The 24,600-nt window shown below is 41.2% G+C and overlaps 9 protein-coding genes across 10 annotated transcripts; 4 read left to right on the forward strand and 5 right to left on the reverse strand.

Moving 5' to 3' along the window:
* The first annotated feature begins 88 nt into the window (after positions 1-88).
* Positions 89-3,630, forward strand: TrAFT101_011288 (uncharacterized protein). Its single transcript, XM_024904819.2, has 11 exons — positions 89-1,156; positions 1,220-1,723; positions 1,781-2,314; positions 2,366-2,487; positions 2,552-2,582; positions 2,639-2,656; positions 2,717-2,745; positions 2,811-2,854; positions 2,909-2,988; positions 3,055-3,169; positions 3,227-3,630. The coding sequence occupies exons 1-11, from the start codon at positions 725-727 to the stop codon at positions 3,370-3,372; spliced, it is 2,055 nt and encodes a 684-aa protein (XP_024755089.1). The 5' UTR covers positions 89-724; the 3' UTR covers positions 3,373-3,630.
* Positions 2,836-6,292, reverse strand: TrAFT101_011289 (uncharacterized protein). The gene has a single exon (XM_024909099.2). It carries the CDS (start codon positions 6,219-6,221, stop codon positions 3,750-3,752), a length of 2,472 nt encoding a protein of 823 aa, XP_024755090.1. The 5' UTR covers positions 6,222-6,292; the 3' UTR covers positions 2,836-3,749.
* Positions 6,293-6,803: 511 nt separating this feature from the next.
* TrAFT101_011290 (uncharacterized protein) lies at positions 6,804-8,004 on the forward strand. Its single transcript, XM_024901463.2, has 2 exons — positions 6,804-7,122; positions 7,183-8,004. The coding sequence occupies exons 1-2, from the start codon at positions 6,946-6,948 to the stop codon at positions 7,738-7,740; spliced, it is 735 nt and encodes a 244-aa protein (XP_024755091.1). The 5' UTR covers positions 6,804-6,945; the 3' UTR covers positions 7,741-8,004.
* Positions 8,005-8,375: 371 nt separating this feature from the next.
* On the forward strand, positions 8,376-14,038 carry TrAFT101_011291 (uncharacterized protein). 2 transcript variants are annotated; one of them, XM_024901443.2, is made up of 9 exons: positions 8,401-8,598; positions 8,669-8,850; positions 8,906-9,247; positions 9,306-9,426; positions 9,489-11,256; positions 11,317-11,501; positions 11,574-11,854; positions 11,909-13,808; positions 13,872-14,038. In XM_024901443.2, exons 1-8 carry the CDS (start codon positions 8,554-8,556, stop codon positions 11,991-11,993), a joined length of 3,009 nt encoding a protein of 1,002 aa, XP_024755092.1. In that variant the 5' UTR covers positions 8,401-8,553; the 3' UTR covers positions 11,994-13,808; positions 13,872-14,038. The 2 variants fall into 2 exon arrangements, with proteins under 2 accessions (XP_065985336.1, XP_024755092.1); XM_066129205.1 differs by having other exon boundaries at positions 8,376-8,598; positions 8,669-9,247; positions 11,909-14,038.
* TrAFT101_011292 (uncharacterized protein) lies at positions 12,035-13,686 on the reverse strand. The gene is made up of 5 exons (XM_024907135.2): positions 13,276-13,686; positions 13,137-13,217; positions 12,963-13,078; positions 12,755-12,873; positions 12,035-12,685 (listed from the first exon to the last, which is right to left on the reverse strand). Exons 1-5 carry the CDS (start codon positions 13,567-13,569, stop codon positions 12,234-12,236), a joined length of 1,062 nt encoding a protein of 353 aa, XP_024755093.1. The 5' UTR covers positions 13,570-13,686; the 3' UTR covers positions 12,035-12,233.
* Positions 14,039-14,377: 339 nt separating the features above from the next.
* On the reverse strand, positions 14,378-15,498 carry TrAFT101_011293 (uncharacterized protein; the record flags this gene model as incomplete). The annotated part of the gene is made up of 2 exons (XM_024909100.2): positions 14,378-15,283; positions 15,379-15,498. 2 exons carry the CDS (start codon positions 15,496-15,498, stop codon positions 14,378-14,380), a joined length of 1,026 nt encoding a protein of 341 aa, XP_024755094.2.
* Positions 15,499-16,088: 590 nt separating this feature from the next.
* On the reverse strand, positions 16,089-16,985 carry ADI1 (1,2-dihydroxy-3-keto-5-methylthiopentene dioxygenase; the record flags this gene model as incomplete). The annotated part of the gene is made up of 3 exons (XM_024909101.2): positions 16,089-16,205; positions 16,319-16,690; positions 16,770-16,985. 3 exons carry the CDS (start codon positions 16,983-16,985, stop codon positions 16,089-16,091), a joined length of 705 nt encoding a protein of 234 aa, XP_024755095.2.
* A 563-nt stretch (positions 16,986-17,548) lies between these two features.
* TrAFT101_011295 (uncharacterized protein) lies at positions 17,549-18,214 on the forward strand. The gene is made up of 3 exons (XM_024901444.2): positions 17,549-17,825; positions 17,898-17,977; positions 18,043-18,214. Exons 1-3 carry the CDS (start codon positions 17,594-17,596, stop codon positions 18,196-18,198), a joined length of 468 nt encoding a protein of 155 aa, XP_024755096.2. The 5' UTR covers positions 17,549-17,593; the 3' UTR covers positions 18,199-18,214.
* Positions 18,215-18,272: 58 nt separating this feature from the next.
* TrAFT101_011296 (uncharacterized protein) lies at positions 18,273-20,344 on the reverse strand (the record flags this gene model as incomplete). Its single annotated transcript, XM_024901469.1, has 4 exons — positions 18,273-18,701; positions 18,762-19,023; positions 19,090-20,182; positions 20,269-20,344. The coding sequence occupies 4 exons, from the start codon at positions 20,342-20,344 to the stop codon at positions 18,273-18,275; spliced, it is 1,860 nt and encodes a 619-aa protein (XP_024755097.1).
* Between the last annotated feature and the right edge of the window lie 4,256 nt (positions 20,345-24,600).

The following is a 24,600-nucleotide window of genomic DNA, read 5'->3' on the forward strand; positions in this document are numbered from 1 at the left end:
TTTCCTCGGAGCAGTGGGCACAAAACTCATCTACTTGCGTATTAATGTTTCAGTACATACTACCAAGCAATCTCTTCTCATAAATCACCATCAGCTTTAATCTGATGTTGCTTGAACATACCGCTGGATCAGGCAATGCGAGCCCGCTGCAGGTGCTGTAACCACAAATGGCATCTTGCTCTGACAAGATGTTGCATCATTCTTGTCGCAGTTCGTAGCTGAATGCGTGAATCGGATGGCGAATAGGTAACTCCTGCTGCTTGCTATAAGGCAAGAGCAGAAGAAGGAAAAGCGACAGTGCTAACAGATGGCAAGCTGGCACCTGCCTTATTGAACCCCCCTCTGTGCCCAATCCCAAGAGGAGAAAAAAGGGGAAGAGCAAGTTTTTCCACGATGCGAGGAAGGCAAGAGCAACAACGTTATCACTTTGCCTCCAGGCAAAAATTGGCAGCTGCTCCCCGAATCCGTCCTTTGAAGTCAGCGCCGTCAAGCATCTCTCACGCACTGCCTTTCTTCCTCTTTCTCTTGTGAACATGTCATCTCTTTTCCGCGGAGAGCTCACTACGTCTTCTTCCTCTCTGCTACACACGCACAAGCAGTAGAATCGTTACTGCTGCTAGGCCCGCTAGTTGTGATCTGTGACCAAGAGCACAGAGGCTTGCTTCACTTTCAGGAACCATATATCGATCTCAACCATACTAGGCCAGCTACGGTTCACTCTGCAATGGCGCACCAAAATGACAATCCGTCGTCTCCTCGATCATCGACTGGAGGAGCCGATTCTTTCAAGGGCACGCCCGACACTCGATTGACCTCCATGAGCCCAGACGATGGTTCAAAATCAGCCAGCCTTCTCAAGAGTTTTGCCCGCTCGGCTACCACCACGTCCCCCGCTCGGCTTCCTACCAGCAGCTTTCGCGGTGTAGTTTCTCACATGGATAAAGATCCTTTCATCACCTCCATGCATGGCGTTGGCACGAGATTATCACCAACAGCCTCAACATTCAGCCCTTTTGTTGGCAACACTTACGTCCGCTTACCAGACGGAGAAGGTCCTATTTCTGGCGCGCTGAGTACCGATATTGGATTGTCGAGAATTCTTGTTATATCATCGCCCACCCAAATTTCCACGCGTGAGGTGGAAGCTGTTTTAGCCGTGAGTGTACCAACCAAGCTTTGATGAACCAATACTGATCTATGATAACTATTATATGCATAGGACATTGAAAAAGATGGCAACCACACTTATGGCGCAAGAAATTTCAAGACTCACAGTGGCGGAGTGTTTATCTACTTCACCGATATCAGAGATGCCTGTGCTGTACAGGCAAAACTTCATCAAGTGGACAAGGGCTGGAAAATTGCCTTTGCCAATCCCACGCGCGTTGCCCAGTCTCAAGGCGCTCACCTGGATGTAGGACAAGGTGCAGGAAGTTTGGATTCTAATCCTCGAGCTGAGTTGGATAAGCTTTCCAGCTATGCAGTAGGCCTCTCTCATACTGGCCAAGTCCAAGTCTTTGTTGTAGTCCCGCCCGGAGTTGTTATGGACTCGACTCACGTTATGGGAGTGGCTCATCGGTTCTTGCAATCACACGGTCGCCTGTTCGCTTTTGTCAGGTTATCTGCTTTCCCAAACGGCTCTTTCAGAGCTGTTGCTGAGTTTTGTGATACCACCACAGCCTTCCCCGTCATACAAGCTTGCAGTGGTGGCATCTCCACTGAGGTATGCCAATCTCATCTACTTCGTATAGCATTTTTACTGACACTGATGATAATCAAGGGAATCCAGCTATTCGCATCAGCATACAACTCTGACGCTTTGTCAGCCTCGGGGATCACCGACGCAATGGGAGATATGACCGTTAGCAAAAGAACAGATGACCCAGGCCAACAACGCCTTGGTTCTGTCAGTCCTAACTCAAACTCAAACTCTTCTCAGGTTGGGCAGGGAGATGCTCACTACAATGCACCTGTAGCCATGTATCCATTCATGTTCCAAACGCCATTCACGCCGGCCGTTCCATATATGCTAGACTCATTCCTGCCCCCGGTGCAAACAAGCTCGGGTAGCCCTTTGACACCATTTACTCCGCAGTACCCTGTCTTTGGAACTTTGTATCAAACGCCGCCGTCTCCAGCCCTTACCGCCCAGAACAACTATAGTCCATCGAGGACCTTCTCGGGGGCTGACAGAGCAGATGCCCGCCGCCAGAATGCCATGAGAGTCAGCAGGTCTACTTATCACAGCACAGCGACTCATCATAACCACGTTGACATCACACGCATTCGCGACGGGATCGACGTTCGCACCACAGTAAGTTATCCACTATGCAAACATGAATAATATTCACTGACAGTGTTGTAGATTATGCTTCGGAATATTCCCAACAAAGTGGACCAAGCCATGCTTAAAAGAATCATTGACGAGTCTAGTTGGGGAAAATACGATTTCATGTACCTTCGCATCGACTTTGCCAACGATTGCAAGTGAGCATTCATTCAAGTCCTTGCTCTTCTTTTATTCTATTCAAATACTAACGGCTAAAATAAGCGTTGGATATGCGTTCATCAACTTTGTGGATGTGAGTTTAGCTCCTCTCTTGTGACGCCCTTCAGCTTGACTAACGTCGATTTGCAGCCTCTGGATATTATTGATGTCAGTACACATAAATTCTAATTCATTCACAAGGAATTTATGCTAATATAGCAACTCAAGTTTGTCAATGCCCGCGGAAATCAGCGCTGGTATGCTCTTTCTTTTATGCAGTTTTTTCCTACAAGTATTCTGATTTATTCATATTTCTATATAGGAACTGCTTCAAAAGTGATAAGGTAGCAGAGATCTCATATGCCAGTAAGTCTCTCTCAATGAATACCTATGTTCCTCAATACTGACCATGACATACAGCTATTCAGGGCAAAGACTGTCTGGTGCAGAAATTTCGAAACAGTTCAGTAATGCTAGAGGCCTCGCACTATCGCCCCAAAGTAAGTATCCTGCTGCAAAATTCCTCTGGTAAGCTGGAGTTTGGTTGGATAACTAACGGAGACAAGCTTTACTATACATCTAATGGACCAATGCCCGACCTCGCTGGGCAAGAAGAGCCGTTCCCAGACCCTGATAATCAATCCAAAATGAAGCGGAGTTGCGAGAATGCTGAACATGTCGGTGAGTAGCACACAGCTGTTGTGGCATGTTGGCCATTCTCAAACTCACAGTTGTTAGGCCTCTTCACACCGAATGCGGGGCAGCACTTTCGTGACGAACAGCGGCGCCGGCGATCTCAGTATGATCGAGGAACTCGTCTTGCAGCCCTCGAGGAGTACGACTACGAGACCGCCATACAGCATCTCTACGGCAGTACGTCTTAGTGAGTGAAGTTCTAACTGAACTATCTTTGGCCAAAAAAACAAAAGTCACCATGATTTTGCGGACGTTGTTGAAGTTTACTGATTCTATTTGCGATGATCGTTTTCACTTACTTCGGACGGACCAACCCACTTTGCTATATACCGCTTGATAAGCCATGAATTTCACAAGGTAAAATGAGGATACGTAGCTAAACAGAAAACAAAGTTGGTCTGTAATTTAATACATATACTGCGTTCAATGATAATTCAACATGCTTCATACCATTGCCATGTGGCCGTGATCTAATATCCCACACGCATTACACTAACAAAATGCTCAAATAAGAAGCAAAACAGAATGCCGAAGAGCAATGTATCTCTGCGAGAACATCGCCTTATCAAGAGTCCTGACTTGATACCAAATGTTCAGGAAGAGAAGGAAGGGGTTTTCGGGGCGTGTTCGGGTGGGCTGGAGTTGCGTGATGTAGCGAATGAAACCTTGGCTCTTGGTCTAAGTAGTGTACATACTGGTACTTGTCTTCAACTGGCGGGCTTGGTAAGGGATGCCGCCGTGGATACTCTTTTTCGCCGTCTTCACGGATTGGCTCATGGGGCTCTGTCGTTTCAGACAAAGAATGAGGTATTCGTTTACTCGGCACGTTGGGAGCAGCTTCGAACGAAGAAACACTGACCACTGGGACACTATCCAGTAGTGTTTGTTCGCCTGGTGTGGTGCCAGCATCGGATTTATAAAGATTATGAGATCCTTGACCGGGATACGGCGACGTCGAGGGATATGCAATGCCACCTGCTTGTTCCTGCAGGGCTGCAAGATAAGGAATGGGGACTCCCCTAGAGAAGATGACCAGAAACAAGCAGGAAAGCAGGAGGATTGCCTGTACAATGGCCATTCGTTTCTGAAAGACAACTTCGTCGGCTAGCAGGTTGAGTCTGGTGCTCAGGGCTACGATATCGCGCTCAGACTGCTCCCGCTGACTTTCGAGAGCTAGGACAGTGGATTGCCATATCTGCTCGTACTGCTCGCGCACATTGCGCATCTCTGCAAGAACGGTGTGGTTGAGGTCTCCCAGGAAGCGTGTGAGTTTAGTTACCTGCTGCTGTTCGGTTCGCCGTAGGGCATCCTGCATTATTCGCGACTGGTCTTCAACGTATTTGAGCGACAGCGTGAGATTTGACTCTACTTGCTGTAGCCGCTTGGTGATGGAGTTGTAAAAGCTTCCTTGCACAGTTGGCGTGGCGCTGGAGGCGCTTGTGGTCCGACTTTTTGTGCTCCCAGAACCCGAACCGGCGGCATCTGGAGACTCTGCCGAAGTCTGCGCATTGTCCGTGGTAGGTTTGGAAGGATCTGTCTGTTTTATTGGTGGTGCGGAAGATACGTCCCGAGCCTGGGTGGCGTCTGATTTTGGAGAGTCTTGCGAAGCAGCGTCTGATTCCACGACGCCATCTTTAGTTTGTCGTTTTGTCCCTTCATCAGTTTGTCCAGAGCTTTGATCGCCTGATTTTGCATCGCCTGCAGCAATAGGGGATACAGCGCATGTTTCCTTGATTTGAGGGAAAGGGGCTTCGTCAACGCGAGGCAGACAAGTACTTGCAAGCTCTGGAAGAGTCTCATTCTTGTCTCTGGGTTGTGGATTGGGTCCTGCTGCTACCGGCTGTGTAGCAATAGTGGGAACGGGAAGATCTTCTTCATCCTCTTCGTGAACCTCATCTTCTCGATTCGTCTCGCTATCTTTCCAAGAATCAAGCATCCTCGAGCCGTGTACACGAAGTATAGAAACCGGACAATAGTACTCATTCCCGTAGTGAGTCAGAAACTCCAGCCTAACATATTTGGCCCAGATCTGGGGGTTCTCCACAAGAAATGCCTGGATATCTCGCGAATTTGCGGCTTCAAAAATTCCCACCTCCCTCCATTTATCCATTTTGACAGGATACCGATCGCTTACGCTAACTCGGAAATGGCGAACCATGCTGGAAAAGAATTCAAAGTTGGCGATGACAATGGTGTCGATGAGGATATCGTCGCTAAGTTCGACGATGACATATTTGTTTTGCGCGGCACATTCTAGCAGCATGTAAGTGTCCTTGTTTTCAACTAAGATGGCTTTCGCATTTTGTGCTTGCGGCCCTGCCTTCAAGATGGTGGCGCCCGCGTCGAACGACGAGTATGAAAAGCGTTCCTTGCAGGTTTTTCCAGCGTCTTTGCTTCGGTGGATAGGCGTTTTTCCGTCCTTGGACATCAAGGTGTTGTCGACATCGTCACCGCTGTTCGTATTTGCCGAGTCCGTGGGAGTTCCAGGTTTAGGGCCTTCTTCTCCGTAATCGTCGAATACTAGGGATATCTCCCCTTCTTCGCCCAATCCTACATCATCCAACTCGGGAGATGGTCTATCAGCTTTCTGACGCCCGCTCGAATTTCGCAGATGTAAGTCCTGGGGATCTTGTCCAGTTTGCTCCAACATCATCTTCTTCCAGTCTTCAAACGACATGAAAGGTGTCGCGAAGGTATCGCCCGCAGAGGTGTCCGTGAACGTGTCCGTTTGCTCGGTAGCAGATGGAGGAGCCTGCTCCTCTACAGGCGGTCGCGTGACATGCTGGGTGGTGTTATAAGAGTCGCCTGTAACAGGCAACTTAGTTGGAGTCGGTAACGAGTCTGTCCATGAGCTCTTGAAGCAGAGCGACGGCAGTGTGTGTGTGATGTAGTTGATGGTTCGTACTTCGCATTGGCCAGGCGTACTCGGGGAAGAAGCCTTCTCAGCTTGGCGGCTCTGGTCGTTAGCCCACGCAAGGTCGCTTGACAGGAGAGCAAAAATGAAGCCACCGTGCCAAGCACACGAGAGGAGTTTCATGGTAGATTGTGTGGCAAGTCATTGATAGATATGTTCTTGGCGGTGCTCAAAGCTGAGCAGCAAAGCGAGGCCCCGAAGGGTACAAGGAACGACATCCTAAGCACTTTGGAAGCGCTGTAGTAGTACTCTGGTAGGTAGTGCCACTGCGTGCTTGCCGAGCGCTACGTCTCCACACAGAGACACTGACGCAGGTGTTGGTTAGCCTCCTAGGCGATTTTGGGCAAGTAGCTACTACTAGCACCATCTATAAATGGACTTTGTTGGCTAACCCATGCTTCGATGCCTCCCACTCTGATGTAGAGGTGCATCTGTAGAGAATAGATTTTAATGAATGGGTAGCGTTAGCAAATGGCATTTTAGATCATATGTATGGAAATATCAAGCTCCCATTTATTCACCAGCAAATTTAACAGTACAATAATCATCAGCATCATAAGCCACGTCCGACCAAGCAAGTATTCAGTGGCTGGTCGCTAAGTACCCTCTACCTTACTAATTGCGTAACTGCCAGAGTGGCAATGGTGTAACATGCATATGCGTATTGCAGTGCCGGTAGCCCAGCTCCGATTAACTTACTTTCTTCAGGCTCACATTCTCGCCTGCGAAAGGCCACCTCAGCATTTATTGGTTTACGTCCGACAGTCGCATCACCGACGCATCTTTCATGTCGACTGCGGTCATCCTTTGATTAGCGCATGATTGTTAAAGTTCCCCGTTCTTCCAAATGGATCAAGTAATGGGCGGCGATCGCCTTCCGCTGGAAACATGGTTCTGGGAGATGCCGACGTGCACGCGATGGTGGACAGCCGCAACGGTGTTGACCAGCGCCCTCGTCCAGTGCCATATGGTAACGCCGTTTCAGCTATTCTATAGCTTCCGAGCCGTCTTCGTCAAGTCTCAGGTTGGCCAGTTCCTATCCGCTACGCATTTGCATGTGCTGACTGATTGATGCAAAACACAGTACTGGCGCCTCTTGACGACGTTTCTCTACTTCGGTCCCTTTTCGCTTGACTTACTCTTTCACATATACTTTCTTCAGAGATATGCGCGGCTGCTTGAAGAGTCATCGGGGCGATCGGCTGCGTATTTCTCCTGGCTTCTCCTCTATGCCATGGCCAGTCTTATCGCACTATCGCCGCTTGTTTCCATGCCATTCCTCGGGCACCCGCTCTCGTCTACACTCGTCTATATTTGGTCGCGGCGCAATCCCGACACCAGGCTAAGCTTCCTCGGCCTGCTTGTTTTTACCGCTCCATATCTGCCATGGGTGTTGATGGCCTTTAGCCTGTTTATGCACGGGACCGTACCGAGAGACGAGATTATGGGTGTCGTCATTGGTCACATTTGGTACTTCTTCAACGATGTATATCCACCGCTGCACAACGGCTCCAGGCCATTTGATCCCCCAAGCTGGTGGAGGCGGTTATTCGAAGGCCGCAGAACAGAAGACTCCGCCACGGATATTGATGATATTATGGGCGCAGCAGGTAGAGACGTCGCTGCCGTAAATGTGCGATAACCAACCAAGAAATGCAAATCTTGCTTGTTTTAAATCACATAAAGCAACTTGCTAGATAAAAATATAGCCTGGTAAATACTAACACAGCGAAATCAAGGCTGATGTGAAAGGCCAGAGGCCAAATGAGTACATAGAATGAATGAATAATACGAGCAAACAAGAAACAAGAAACACACACACAAAAATATGTGTATGTCTTATTCCTGACAATATCAAATCGTCCCATTCGTACTTTTTTTTTTTTTTTTCTTTTTTTTTTTTTTTTTGGTCTTTCTTGATATTGGCGTAATAATGCATACAGCATGCCATATGCTAGATTCACCCCTTGGATCTGTATTTCACGCCCTCGCATTCAATCTACGGCGTGCGACACTCACGTCGTATCTCAACTCAATTTTGGGGAAAGCCGCGTGTAAGGATTTTCTATCAACTCTTCGCAAATTGATTGTAAGATGGATTCGATAATTGAAAGCATGACTGCAATGCCTAATATAGAATACCAATATCTTATATCGGAGAGAACCGTACCCATAACAATGATTTTATAGATGAGCTGCATTCCCATAAGCTAAACCGCATCCGGAGTAGTACATTCCGCACATGGCATATGATAATACTACAGCTTGAAAGACGACGGGCTGCTAGCTCTGCTATGTAATATTCAAGCTCCAGTCCATTTGGGAAATCCTCTCTATGTATACTGCGCAAAATCACTTGTTGATATGACATTCCCGTGCAATTAAGCTAACAGTCACGGCTTGGTGATCCGTGTGGAACGAATTTCCGCGAGACTTGCCGGCAGAATCCGTCACGATGCAAGATGAGCTTCTCCCCTCTGAAATCGAGCAGGTCGAATCGGTTAGCCTTTCTGGCCCTCTTCTTCTTAGAATCTAATGTTTTAGAGACATCACTGCTAATGATGGCAAAGCTGATTCTTTCTCTGTATGAACCAGCTTCTCCTAGCACGATTTCCAAAACACAATCGACCCTATCACGGCTGCAAAGTTCACCACAAGCATGGTCGCTCGCCCACCACCTACTTGGGCGTCCGGACGAGAAAGTCAAGTTTTTCGGTGCGCTCACAATCATCGTTAAGTTGAATACCGAAAAGTACGTTCGCCGTTCAGTACACTATGCACTGAGCTCTCCGATTGACATCGATCAGTGCGTCTCTTAGCGACAGTGATGCCATAGAGCTCCTCGTCTCGTTGTTGGAATGGTACCTCGGGGCTCTACAGCAAAAGACCGGACTACTTGTTGTACGCAAGTTGGCGTCTGCGTTGGCCACCTACTTCATATATTTCCACAGACTGTGCAACCGCTACATCTTTCACCTTCTTGTCAGCCTGGCGTCAAATCGAGCTTGGCAACCTGGCACGATCGACGAGTCGGTTGATTTCAACGCCATATCAGAAAGACTTACGGGAGTGCATTTGCACGCGGCTATCTTGGTGATTAGCAATATTCTGGAGGATGTTACTCGCATTGATCTGAACGCAGCAAGCAAGTATGAGAACTACCACTCGCTTCATCAATATTATATAGCGTCGCTGACTTGAACCAAGTGTTGGCCTGTACGACTCGGTCCTTGCAAACACTTCAGACTCTGTAGCACTCATAGCCATGTGCATGAGCCGAGATGATGTTTCTCCAGAGGTTAAGCAAGATGCACTGAGATGTCTTCAGGTAGGTGACTCTGTGCCTTCTTGGTATGACAAATCAGGGGAGACTAATCGGATTCTCTTTAGTCGTGGGTTTCATTTGCTCAGAAAACATCGGCACGAAATAGCTACATTGCGGATTCTCTACGACCCCTCATCGGAGGCTCTATCAGCGCTTTGATGGTCGAGGAACTATACAATGCGGCTGCGGAATTGCTTATTGATGTGCTCTTCAACTGGCCTTCTCTGCTCACCGAGCACCACTATACTATGCTCGCCAATATCTTTGATACGCCATGGTTCCAACACCGATATGACCAACTCATACAGGGGGATGTTGACTTTGAGTCAACGCAGCTCGGATATGTACTTCTCGCCTTCGGTGAAGCCCGAGTAGAAGTTCTCATTCAGAATGATCATGACCAGAACAAGAATATCCTGTCTAGGTTGTGCGGTCTTCTTGCGGCTGATGGCTATCCGGTTGCTGAGAACAAGATTTTTGTCCCCGCCATCGAATTTTGGTCGACCCTGACCGAATCCATCTCGGATATGGATCCAGAGTCTACTTCGGCAAGCTCAGTAACTGCAATCACGATTCCATATATCTTCCAGGCGACCTCACATGCATGGAAGAAGATTATCTATCCTCCAGCAGATGAATTTCATTCATGGGATTCAGGTGATCGCGCCGGATTCAACGATGCTAGGAAAGACGTAGTGGATCTTTTGCAAGCTGTATATGCCTTGATCGGGCCGAGGCTTGTCGAAACCTTTTCTTCATTGATATTATCAACCTTGGCAAGCTCATCCTGGTTGGAACTAGAGTCAGCTATTTTCTGCTTGGGCGGTCTAGCGGACTGTAGTCGAGAAGATCCGCGCTGTGATGACTTCCTCGCCGCGGTTTTCTCTTCGCCCCTATTTTCGGTGCTTCGAAGTGCTCAGAAGAACATACCAGCCCGAGTAAGGCAAACTTGCCTCACTCTAATTGAACAGTACACCGAATACTTTGAAAGAAATACCCACCTTCTACCTACCGCCCTCAGTCTTCTGTTCAACGAAGTTTCAGAACACTCCATGGCCATACCAGCATCAAAGTCTATACACCGGCTTTGCTCGTCTTGCCGGTCACATCTGCATCCTCAAATGGAGGGCCTCCTAGCCGAGTACCGCAATTTAGTTGCCACAGCATCACTTGATTGCATTTCTCGTGAGAAAATTGTAGGCGCTCTCGCCGCCATTGCTCAAGCCATTCCTGAGGATGAGAAGAGATATATTGCTTGTTCTGGATTGCTTGATATTATACAAGGCGACGTCCAACAATCCATGAAGTTAGTGAATGTAACCAATGATGAAATACTACCGCAGCAAATGGAACTTCCTTGCTCAGATATCTTGCCTGAGGAACACGTTGGCCTGCATGTCGCTCTCAGGGCCCTGAGATGTCTGGCAAGCATGGGCAAGGGCTTGCAATCTCCTCCAGACTTCTCAATCGATCTTGAGACTGATTCCAACCAGAAAGCCAAGACCCCCAAATTGATCCACATTCAAGAGCAAATAATACGCATCATTGTCGAAGTCCAAAATGTGTACAGTGGAAGCTCAGAGGTTACAGAGCTGATATGCAGCGTACTTCGCAGCGGTTTCTCCGAAAGTGAGCCGGGACCGTTCGTCCTTACCCCCGAGGATATAGTGCGCTTTCTGGTTGGGCATTCGAAAGATACACCTAGGATTGGTATTGTTGTCAGCATGGCGTGTTCTTTTATTAGCTCCCTACCTCCTCAGATGCTGGGAGAGTATCAAAAGATACTCTCGGATGTGCTCTCCTGGGTAATCGGACTCTTGAAACAGCTTCCCGGTAAGACTTCCACTATTCTTGGCCGCAGATAAAACCAGCCGTATTGACATGTGAGAATAGAGCCGGGAGCAGAGCCTGAGCTCGTACAGAATGGCATTGATCTTGTCAGCCGACTGCTGACTAGAAGCCCCAGCGCTTTCATCAGCCTGGAACCATCAGACTCAATCGAGTTCTTTTTCCTATTCACGCTGCAGGTTATGGACGGGAAAGAGCCATTACCTAAGGCGGCTGCGGCGGAATTTTGGGTATGCATGACATATCTTGTTATTGAACTTTCTATCATTATGGCATCCAATGGCGAGCTAACACACAAATAGACTGCGTTTGTCGGCACTCGGGGAGATGATACAATGCTTCAGGAAACTTTCAAGAGAGCCATGGATACGCTTGGGCCCTTGTTAACTCAATCCCTTGCAAGAAATATCGGCGGCAATGCTCTGCGGAGCGAGTTAGACCGACTAAGTGAACCTTTGAGGAAACTTGTCGTCAACTACCCGATGTCGAGAGAGTGGCTGCAGTCCGGTCTAGACCATCCGTCATTCCCCAGTCAGAGGGTCGCTCCAGAGCAGAAATCACTCTTCGTGAAGAAGGTCATCAGGTATATTTCAATGGATCCCTGTTGATAAATGCTTACTTTGCTAACTTAAGCTAGTCTTCGAGGCTCTCGGGCGACAAATCAGGTTGTTAGAGATTTCTGGCTGACTGCGAGAGGGGCTAACTTTGCCTATGCATCTTAATTTAGCCTATCTGAGACTTACAAGTCTACAAGTCAATCGGCGCTCACCTGAATTTTCAGCATTTAAGGATACACATAATAGCATAGATGTACAGCCACATGATCCACGTTATTCTACATCGCATTGGCTGGCCAACACTGGCAACTATCATACACATGCCTATACGGCTACTCTAAACACGAGGGGCGAGGAAATAAATACATGAAAAGGCTCGAAGCGCTAGCTGACGCCAAATATCCGTCACAATCCAACAGCAGACTTGACGATATCCATCGTTTCTTGAGCACTTTCCTGGGCTTTTCGTGCACCCTCCTTCTCTATCTTTTCAAGATACGATTCGTTTGCAGATAGATCAAGATATCGATCTCGAATACCGTGTAGCCCGGCAATCAGCGCGTCTGAGACTGTCTCTTTGAAAATTTTGGGCGATGTGTGAGCATATATTTCGGCTAGCTGCGCTGGACTACGCTTTTCTGCATCAAAAACGGAATATATTTCCAATAAGTTAGAGAACCCAGGGCGAGCGGCAGGATCGTAAGAGACACCAGGGGTCGAATCCGTCAGGGCAGAGCCAATCTTGGACCGAATGTCTTCTGGAGTATCGGTAATAAGAATCCTTGATCGCTGCGCCTTGTGAGACTTTGACATTTTACTTGTCGGGTCTGTTAAGGACATGATGCGCTGAGCAGGTGCTGTCACTCAATGAGCCAGTGTGCAAGTGAGGGGGGGGAGGAAAGGCGGGCTTATAGCGGCAAGCATACAGATTATGGTCGAAGGTGGGACAAGATGATTTCCATAAGCATGGTTGAAATTTGTGACACATTCACGCGCAAACTCCAAGTGCTGTTGTTGGTCATGCCCAACGGGCACATGAGTAGCCCTTTGCAACATGCATCAGTCACTAGTTGACATGATGTACAGAGATGGTGACGCCAAGGGGCGTCTATGGGAAGGCAATGCTGGGCTTACCGGTGAACGAGAATGTCAGCGGCCTGGAGGACTGGATAGGAAAAGAGGCCCAACTTCAACCGGGAGCCAACGGGCCCTTGGTCTAAAGTTGAAGATGAATCTAGGCTAAGTTTGCTCTGAGATGTGGTCAACAGGGGAACGTTTATGCATAGCAATTGCTGCGAGTCCATCTACCTTCCATTGTGTCATTCTTGAGAGATAGCCTACAGATGCGGTACATGCAAGTATCCACATCAGCTCAGAGTGAGCCGGCACCTACAACCAGTGGTAAGCTATGGGTTATGGAACGTTTGGGCTTGATCAGGCAACAAACAGAAGACTGGTAGAAGATGGTGCATCTCTCAGGATCCAGACCAATGGCAAGAAGAGCGGCTAAAACTTCTCTCTTGCGCTGTTTCAGCACCTCTGGCTTCTGGGGCACTGTGATGGCATGCAAATCGACGATAGAGTATATCAATTTAGTAGAGGGTTTTTCCTCGTGTTGCAAATTTACCCATTGCCTCAGTGCACCAACATAGTTTCCCAGATGCGGCACGCCAGTGGGCTGGATGCCGGAAAAAACAACCCGAGGCCGTAAAACCCTCTTTGCCCCTGCGAGAGGTGACATCTATGTCGATTGATTTACTTTATCCTTATTTAGCCCTCTTTACATGTGCTGGCAGTAACGTGAAGTGAGCAGATTGAAGAAAAGGGCTATAGGTGAATGAGTGAATCGTTCGATTTGGGAGCAGAATTTATGAACTGGCGCTAGTATGTTTAGAGCTATACTCCTAGCTTGAGTGGTGCTATAAACTCTAGTTGGATCGATTTCATGCTGTGCCATTATAGTGGCACCTTGACTAACAGGTACTTCACTCACATAAGAGACCATTTTATAGAAGAAGAAGCAGCTAAAAATGGATATCATAGCACATATCAAATACATTGACTCTATTTCTTCGATTATAGTGTTTTGTAGCATTTTATATAATAATCCCTGATCATGTCTTTGGCCAGAAGACGTACCATATTTTAGTAAGGTGGCTCTGCATAAGGTGGATAAGGATGAAGGCAGTCTGATTAAAGATTAAAGCAAGGTGATATATGTAAATATATAATCCAAGGACAACTACATTTTCTAATATACCTTATAAAGAGCTAGAGATCAAGTATATAAGTTTACAAATTTACACCATGTAGCGATTATAAAAATAAGTTTATTCCACTAGCATGAATATGTTTTGCAGCACTTTTGCTGGACAATATTCTTCACTAGTTGCAAAAATATTATACTATTACATGGGATTATGTGTATATATAAGGTATATATATATATAGAGAGAGAGAGAGAGAGGAAGGAAGGTGCATATAAGAGCGAAGATATAAACAAGAAACAAGAAACTGTTACGCTGTGGCCTGCACTTACTCATTCTTCTTCAAGCAACAACAAAATCCGCACTTGCTTCGGCACCTATTTCCTCGGTTCCCTCTTTGTCGGAATCGGGCACTATGGCAAAGTTCAGATGCTTCCAGTCCTCCAGCTCTTCGGTGACGGAGCGCATTCTGTCTCGGATGCTCTCGATAGCATAGCTGCCAAGCAGTAGCCTTAATGGCGGATACGAGCAGTGACCCAGTTGCCAGACGAGCTCAGCGCACTTGACGGCACTTGTTGGCTGGCGATCTCCCAGCCACTGCACCATTCGCTTTGCGTGAAGGGCTGGAGAAGTTGCGGTTGAATAATGCTCGCTGGGCGGCTTGATGAAAAAATGGCCCCAGGTGGGCAAGGGACTGTTGCCAGAGTCAGGTTCGTCACGTCGGACGAGCCCTGGTTCGATGAGCGTGGCCTTGACGTGGAACGCATCTGTTTCATACAGCATAGCCTCGATGAGGCCCTCGACGGCATATTTGCTGGCGCAGTAGGGCCCCAGGCCCGGCACGCCCAGAGCGCCGGACGTAGAGCTGAAGATCAGATACCGCCCGGCCTGCTGCCGCCGGAAGTAGGGCAGCGTCGCGTGGATGATGTGCAGCGTGCCCATGAAGTTGGTCTCGAACTGGTTGCGCAGATCGTGCTCGTCCTGGTCCTCGCACGACCCGATGACGCCGTAGCCCGAGCAGTTTGCGACCACGTCGACGCGGCCAAACTTGTCCATGACCTGCCGGAAGACGCGATTGACCGACTCCCGCGAGCGCACGTCGCACAGGAGGCCCAGGCAGTTTTCATGGATGCCCTCCATGTCCTTCTGTGGCGTCTCAAAGATTCGCCCTACCGAGCACACCAGATCGCCGTGGGACAAGGTGCTTTTGACCAGCGACCGGCCCATGTGGCCGGTGCCGCCAAAGATCTAGAGACGGCAGCTGTAAGCAGTGAGACGGCCATGCGGAGGGGGGTTGATGGCTGCGCAATGAGACAGAAAGACGAGGGAAACGAAGAACGCACAATCCAGACAAGCTTCTTTGTTGATCCATTCGGCGAAGGCGGATCGCAACTCGCCGGCAGCTGCAGTTTGGGCCTCGCCGGCCCGTCGCTCGATTCGCTAACTTCTGTGCGAGCCTCCATGTCTAGAGGAACTCGTTTGGCGACAGCAAGCGGCAGGCGAAATCCAGCGGCAGTTTGAGTCTACGCTTCCTGCCAAAAGAGACAGTGCAGCGGCGTCTCCCAGAGTAAGGCATAAACGTCAAGCGATACTGTGTGACTTATGAGGCGTCGCCAGGTTGGAGGGAAAAAAGGAGCTAAGAGAGAATTGAACCATCGGCAGTTGCGCAGAGGAGGTGACGAGAGCTTTAAACGAACCGTCGCAGGAATGTTGTTCGGTTTATGCATAAATGAGTTTCTCTTTTCGCCTCCTCCACATGCCTGCCATTACTCAGACACATCGCCACCGCATCTCTCATTCGCGATGCGGCGGAAATGGTGAAGGCTGTTATTGTTAGCGGTGAGGAGGGTTGGAGGTCACACGATGGCGATTTGGATCCAATTGATTAGGAAACCATTGGTTCCCGGTTCTTCGAATTCTTTCCAAATGACTTTGTAATTGTCCACATCTAAGCTGCTAACTACAATGACTACTGCTGAGACAATCGCCATGATTTTTAATTTTTTTATATTTTTTATTTTTTATTTTTTTCCCCCCTCGGTCGCTGGTTAGTTCAGCTGAGATACTGGCCGACATACTCTTTACGGATGTCATTGCCGTCCAGCTCTGGAGCGCGGTTCAGGGGAGTCCACTTTGGCTCATCCTTGAAGAGCCTCATGGCGTGGACATACTAGAGGGGAGAGGGGAGAAAGGTCAGTGAGACTTGTCTTATGCTATGCTCATGCATCTCACGGGGTGACTGGATTGACATTTCCAAACAGAGAAAGAAGGACAAAAACTCACGTTGGACTCGTCAGTGGTGAAGCGGTGGAAGATGCCGGCGGGCAGAATGATGAGATCGTCTTTTTCCAACTGAATGCGCACCCACTCGTCACCCTTGTTCCGGACGTCGAAGTAGCCCTGGCCGCCCCGGATGTACCGAATCTCCTCGTCCTCGTGTAAGTGCTCGTTGAAGAACATCTTGACCTTGTCCTCATAGACGTCGCCCATCTTCTCGGGCGACACGACAATCTCATCGCGGTTCTTGTATCCACGTTCGGCCGCCAGCACGTCCACCTCGCTGGTTTCGGCAAGGCGACGGTAGAGCACGCCGATGGTGGCCAAGTCGCTAGCCGTCACCTCTCGGCCAGAGTCATGAGGCAGACGCTGGTCGCCCTTTGCATAATCATGCCTCGTTAGGATCTCTCTCTGTGTCTCTCTTCGTCACAAGCGCCGGTTCTGTGGATGGGCTTACTGGCACGTTATCGTACATGTACGCCTTCATTTTCAACTGCTCTGCTGCTATGCTATGAGGGGTTTCCAGATGATGGATTGAGAAGAGCGTCAAATGACGAATATTTAAAAAGCAGAGAGACTGAATGGCAGTGCCCCACTCGCTAAAATCGCCCCAAATACTGACTTGGTCTTGGAGATTTAAGCCATCAATTACATGCCAGGAGATTGTAATCATCCACCTAATAAAAAAAAAAGGGCTAAATGCAAATGCTTATGATAACTTATCAACAACTTAGTTTTATGGGCGCTCAAGGCATTGGCGCGACTCAGGCACATGCATATGCATATTGCTGCTTGAATCCATTGCCATATGGAGCCTTGGAGTGGGAAGCATACCGCACTAATAGAGGCCGAAATAAGCCCTAGAGATTTCCGGTAAGCTGAGATGTAAGCGCAGCTGCCGGGTGAAACAACTGGGGAGTCGACTGTACGCTGCGGAGTTGCTAGAAACACAAGTTAAGATGACGTTAACAATTGCTTCAGAGCACGCATGCATCAATGTGAACTTACGCCGTGAATAGATAGATATAATACTACCACCCACCTTGAGTCCCTGAACTCTGTATAGAGCATCATGACTATCAGCAGTGCTGATTACGTAAACCTCAATGCAGCAGCAGCACGATGTCATTTGCTTGCAGGCCTTCAAATACCTACTACGTCATAGGTGCCTAGGTAGGTAGATAGGTAGCTTGGAACTTGTAACCTCACTTGCCTTCATTAACTAACACTGCTGGCTTGCCAACTCTGAATACTAGCCGTCATCCTCTCAACCTCAGCACAATGAGTCACGCAATGAAGCAATTCTCCGCCCTTCGCTACTCCCGAAGACTTCTCTTTGGGGGTATCGGCACAGGCGTCTGCTACGGGGCCTTTGCGGCAAACGCCTCTACCATTCGGTTTGACTCTCGGCGAAAGCAATCCGCAGCAGCCCCGACTCAGTATGCGGCGAAACCTGTGGAACCGCTGTCTTCTCCTGAAATCATCCGGCAAATCTCTTCTGGCAGTGTTGTTGGTTAGTTGATAGGCATTTCATGTCACATGTGTTTCCTTGGAGAATGACCATTGATCATCCCCTCTCTCTTAGGCTTTGCCACCGGTCTTGTTGTTTCGGTCTTTTCTCGCACTCTTGTGTTACTTGGCGGAGTGCTTACAGCATGCTATCATGTAAGTGCGCTCGCCAATTTTCTCGCCCCTAAGCTGTCTCTCCTAACATTTTCAACTTAACCAAGCTCGCCTCTTCATATGGGCTGCCCTTGCCGAGATTTCTTAATTTTCCCAAGTATCTCGCAGAGAGAGTTCCTCTTCTTAGCCATAGCACAAGAACTGGATGGTTTGTTGCATCGTTCGTTTTAACTTTTGTCCTGTCGGCGTTTGTAAGCCTCTAAGATAAAACCTCTTTCCTTTTTTTTTCCATTTTCCCCCAAACCCCTCTTTCATTTATCTCTATAGTGAAGTACTCCTACTCAATGCGCCGGGTTTCTCGTTCCAACCAGGCTGTCGTAATGGCATCTCCCTCAAAGTATCCCTTGGTCTTCTCCAAAATTTCTGCGTTGGACGCATTCAACCAAGCCTTCTCATCCTCCGTGAGCATACTCTCATTTATCAAGCTCCTGCAATAAGGTACCATGGTTACGTGCTCGAAACCAAGGAATGGCTTATCTCCAAAGGAATGTTTGGTCTCAACCTCTTTAACCATAACGATGTTCTCGATTCGAATGCCAAAATTACCATCTTCATAATATCCTGGCTCGTTCGATATGACATTTCCAGGGGCTAATGGCACTTCGGTATACTGGATGCGAGTACCAATGCCAATTGGGCCTTCATGGACATTCAGGAATGATCCCACGCCATGGCCAGTGCCATGTCGATAGTCCAATCCCGCTTTCTGCAATACATTAGCATAACGAAGATAAAATTGCATGACTGAAGATGCATGTAGACTCACCCAGAGATGTTGTCTGGCTAGAGAATCAAGAGCAAATCCTGTCGTCCCCTTGGGGAAAATAGCTACATCCAAGGCTATGTTTCCTTTAAGAACGAGCGTGTAAGCCTCTCGTTCAGCTTCCGAGGGCTGCCCAAAGTGTAGTGTCCGTGTAGTATCCGTTGTGCCATCCAAGTACTGAGCCCCTGAATCACATAGGTAGATAGCATTGGGGTCAATGGTAGCGCAGTTTCCACGTTCAGGACCATAGTGAATCACAGCCGCGCTATAGGTCATTGTCAGCACAACATTGAGGTAGAGGGAGATACGAGGAGCGAGGGTATAAACTCACTTCGCGCCAGTCGATGATATTGTCGGGAATGATAATCCGACAAAGTGCTCCTTCTGCGACCGCAATTCTTCTAGCTTATCAGCAGCTTGTACTTCGTCCAGCACAACTTTTTGGTTGACAAGCTGGTCCTCGAGCCACGCAAAGTACTGGATGAGGGCAGCACCGTCTCTGATATGGCAGGCCCGCATTCCTTCCATTTCAGTTTCGTTTTTGACAGCCTTTGCATCCCCAACGGGGCTACGAATCTCCTCGACTGCTGCATCTCCACCCAGTGCTCTCTTCAGGGCCCAAGATCCTTTGTTAGACATGAGAAAGCTACCCGCGGGGGCGCCACCTTCCTTCTCAGTAGAAGCGACAAATTGTGCATGGAGCTGTTCCGCATCACGGAAGAAAGTCTCGTATGGCTTGACGGCAACTTCATACTTGGCCAAATGCGCTCGGCAGTCTTGGTCCAGCTTAGACTCGTCCACGTATAAAGCCGCTCCCTTTGGCGTGATTACGGCATACGAGAAGAAGACCGGGTTGTAGGGGATGTCGTTGCCGCGCAAATTGAATAGCCACGCCACCTCGTCAAGCATCGAGATGAACACACCGGGAGATCGCTTCTTCTCAAGCTCTGCTTGGAGGTCCGCTAGTTTGCTCTTAACTGATTTGCCGGCAAATTTCTCGGAGAGAACTCTGATGCCTTGCTGGGGTCTGGCTGGTCTGCTGTCGGCCCAGACCTTATCCACCAAGTTGACGTCAAGGGGAACCAAGTCAGAGCCGCCGCTTTTGCGAATCTTTTCTGCAAGCTTCTTTGCTGCAGAGCCCGTGACCAGAGTTGAGTCTACGGCAACAGACTTTCCTCCAGCAGACTGCTCGGCTGCCCACTCTTGCCAGGTGGGAACATCTTGGAGCCCCTGCTTCAATAGTGTCCAATTTTCATCCAGTTGTTGAGTAGCTTGGTTGAAGTATCGTCCATCGGTCGCGAGAGCTGCAGCGGTTTCTGTGATGACGGCGCACCCAGCAGAGCCTGTGAATCCGCTGATGAACTCGCGCCGAGCGTCACAGGAGGCAATATACTCGGAACTATGGCTATCTTCCGACGGTACGACTGAAAATAATACAGATGTGAGCGATACTATATCTATACTGGCCAGGCTGGCGGGTACTGAGGCTAAATGTACCGCAAACCCTTACCATAAATCTGAACGTTATGCTCCTTCATCAGAGCTCTCAGCTGAGCGAGCCTATGGGTTGTGCTTGTTTTAGCCATAGTTTCAGTTGAGAGGCGGCAGATGAATGGGGAGGGCAGCGTCCGTGGGAATTTGCAGGCTAGACTTGGAACAGTTGCAAATATGCCTCTATACATTGAACGGTGAGCTACTCTTTACATTACAGAAAGGTTTGAATCTATGTAGAATTCTATATTCAATCCACAGCACGTGAGGGGGAGTAGAACCTCTTGTAACCGTCTCTACCCCCGCTTGCCCCATTTCCCCGCATTAGCAAGGGGAGTTATATTAATATAACTAAATATAGCAAAAGTATAGTAAACTTTAGTTATAATAAACTTTATTTAATATAATAATTTATTTAATAATAATTAAATATTATTATTATTATTATTATTATTATTATTATTATTATTATTATTATTATTATTATTATTATTATTATTATTATTATTATTATTATTATTATTATTATTATTATTATTATTATTATTATTATTATTATTATTATTATTATTATTATTATTATTATTATTATTATTATTATTATTATTGTAAATATATAATAATATATAAAATATATTATTAATAAATATATAAAAAATAATATTAGCTTATTAAAGAGTTATTATATATAATAAAATTTAAAAACCTAGCTAGCTAGGTTATTATTTAATTTTTTATTAATAACTTTTTTATTTTTATTAAATTTTTAAACTTAAAAAAACCTTTAGTTTTTTTTTTAATTATTATTATATTATATAAAATTAACTTTTATTTTTTTTAATTATATTATTAAAATAATTAATTTATTAACTTTTTTTTAATTATTAAATTAATTATTATTATTATTAATAAATAACAGTATTTAATTATTTATTATTTATTTATATTTATAAAAAACTATATAAATATAGTTTTTATTATATATTATAATTATTTTAATTTTATTTTTTATTTTTTTATTAATATTATTAAAAAATATAATTAAATATATAAAAGCTTTTAAATATTAAAAATATTTAAAAAATAAATTAAAAATATAAAATAATTTAATTAAAAATTATTAATTATATTTAAAAATATATAAAAATAAACTTTAAAATTAACAATTAATATTAAAATTATAAATTTTAATTTTTTTAAAAAAAGTTTTAAATTAAAAATTTATAAAAAAAAAAACTTTTAATAAAAATTAAAAAGGTTTTTTTATTAATAAATTTATTTTTATTATAATAATAAATTTTTTATTAAAAAAAATAATATTAATAAAAAAAATATTAAATTATTTTTTAAAAAGAAATTTTAATATATATATTATTATTATTAAAAATAAAAGTTTTTTTAAATTATAGTAAATTATAAAATAATTTAAAAAAAATATTTTAAAATTTATTATAAAAATTATTAAAATTATATAATTTTATAATATAATTAACTTTAAAAAATTATTAATTAAATTTAAATTTAAAAATAAAACTATATTTTTTATATTTAAAATTATAAAGTTTTTAAAATTATTTAATAAAAATAGTAATAAATAAATTAAAAAATTAATTTAATAAACTTTAACTAAAAATATATTTATAAATAAATTAAATAATTTAAATTATTAAATTAATTTTAAGTTTAAGTTTTATTAAAAAATAAATTAAATATAAATTTATATATAAATTTAAAAATAAAAAAAAAATAAAATATAAAATAAAAAGTTAGTTTTTAAACTTTAAATAAATATATTAAAAACTTAAAAATATAAAAATAAATTAATTATATAAAAATTATATTAAAATAATATATTAAATATATTTATTAATATAAAAATAATAATTTTTTTAATATATTAAAAAAAAATTTAATTATTAAAAATTATAAAAAAAAATTTATATATTTATTAAATATTAAAAACTTTTATATTAATAAATATAAATAATATATTAAATTTTATAAAAAAATATTATATTATAAAAATTTATTAATAATATTTTTTTAATTATTATAATATAATTTAAAATAAATATATTAAAAATTATTAAAAAAAATTATAAACTTTTTTTTAATTAAATATATAAATAAAAATATAGCTAAAAAAAAATATTTTTTTAAATATTAAAATTTTAATATTTAATAAAAGCTTTAAATTTAAACTTTATTATAAATTATTTAATTATTTTAAATAAATTTTTTAATATTAATTTATTTTTTTTAAATAAAAAAAATATTTATTAATAAACTTAAATAAATTATTAGTATATTATTATTAATAAATATAATTTTAATAAAAATAAAAAATTTAAAAAAAATTTATATAATATAAAATTATTTATATAAGCTAGTATAAAATTAAGTTTAAAATTATATATTTTAAAAATAAAAAAAAAAATAAAAAAAAATTTAATTTTTTTATTTTTAATTTTAAAAACTTAATTAAATATTATATAATATTTAATAAATATAAAAAAAAATATTTAAAAATATATAAAATTATTAAATAATAAAAAAAAATATTATATTTTTAAATAAATTTAAAAATAATAAAAATATAATTTTTTTTTAAAAAAAATAAAAAATTTAAAAAATATACTTTAAGTTTTTAATATTATAATAATAAAATATTAATAATTTTTTAATTTATAAATAAATATTTTTAAATATTAATATTAAAATATTATTAATAATATTAATATTAAAATATTATTAATAATATTAATATTAAAATATTATTAATAATATTAATATTAAAATATTATTAATAATATTAATATTAAAATATTATTAATAATATTAAAACTTTAAAAATATATTATAAATATTTAGAAATTCTATAAAATTTTTAAACTAATATTATTTTTAAATAATAATAATAATATTTTTAAAAATATTTTATAATAAAATAAACTTTTATTTTTATTTTATTATATAATTAAAATAAAACCTTATATTAATTATTTAATTAAAAGCTTTTTTTTTTATATTATTTTATTTTTATAAAAAAGCTTATTAAAACTTTTTTATAGTTTAAAGCTATTATAAAATTTTAAAATAAAAAAACTAAATTAATAATATAAGTTTTGTAATTATTATAATAATAATATAAAGCTTTATTTAATTATTATTTATATTTTTTAAATAATTATAAAAAAAAATCTTAAAAAAATAAAAGAAATTTATTAATATTAAATATATAATAATAATATATTATATATTAAAACTTTAAAATTTAAAATTATTAAATACTTTATTAAATAAAAAAAATTTTAAATTAAAAAATTTATAAAAATTAAAAAATTATTTTAATTTTTAAAAGTTAATAAAGTTTTTTTAATTTATAAAATTAATAAACTTAAATTTATATATTTTAAATTAATATTTAAAAAGTTTTAATTAATATTATTAAAAATAATTATATATTAAAAATTATTTTTATATTATTTTTTTATTTAATTTTTATATTAATTTATTATTATATATTTTTATTTTATTTTTAATATAATATATTTATAATAATTAATTTATAGCTTTAGAAAGTTTAATTTATAATTTAATAAATTAAGCTTAAAAAATTTAAAAGCTTTATTTATAGTTTTTTTATTTATATTTAATTTTTTTTATTAATTTAATATTTTTATTATTAAAAAAATATATTAATATTATAAAAGTATATAAAACTTAAAATATATTTATAAAAAAAACTATTAAAATATTATTATAAAAATAACTATATTTAATATATTTATAATATTAGAAAAAGTTTTTTATTATATAATAAAAAGAGTTTTTTAAAAATAATAAATATAAAATATATTTAAGTTTAAGCTTTTAAAAAATAATAATAAAATAAATATATTATATTTATAAGTTTTTTAAAAAATTAATTTAAAAACTTTATTAATTATAATAATATTATTTAAAAAAAGTAAGTTATAAAAATTTATAATATAAAAAAAGTAATATATTTATAAAAAATATATTATTATATATATAATTTTAAAAATAGAATTAATAAAAAAATATTATATTATAAATTAAGTATTATAAAATATATTTTTTTAAATATATTATAAATTAATAAACTAATAAATAAAAAATTATTTATAAAACTATAAGCTATTAAAATAAATTAATATTATAAATATAAATTTATATAAAAAATTATAATTAAAATAATAAGTTTATAAAATAATATATTATATAAAATTATTTATTATATTTATTAAATATAGCTTAAATAATTAATTATTAATATAATATTTATATAATAATTAAAATTAAACTTTTATTTAAAGTTATTAATTAT

The sequence above is a fragment of the Trichoderma asperellum genome, chromosome 7 (assembly GCF_020647865.1).
Source record: "Trichoderma asperellum chromosome 7, complete sequence".
Classification (NCBI taxonomy): Eukaryota; Fungi; Ascomycota; class Sordariomycetes; order Hypocreales; family Hypocreaceae; genus Trichoderma; species Trichoderma asperellum.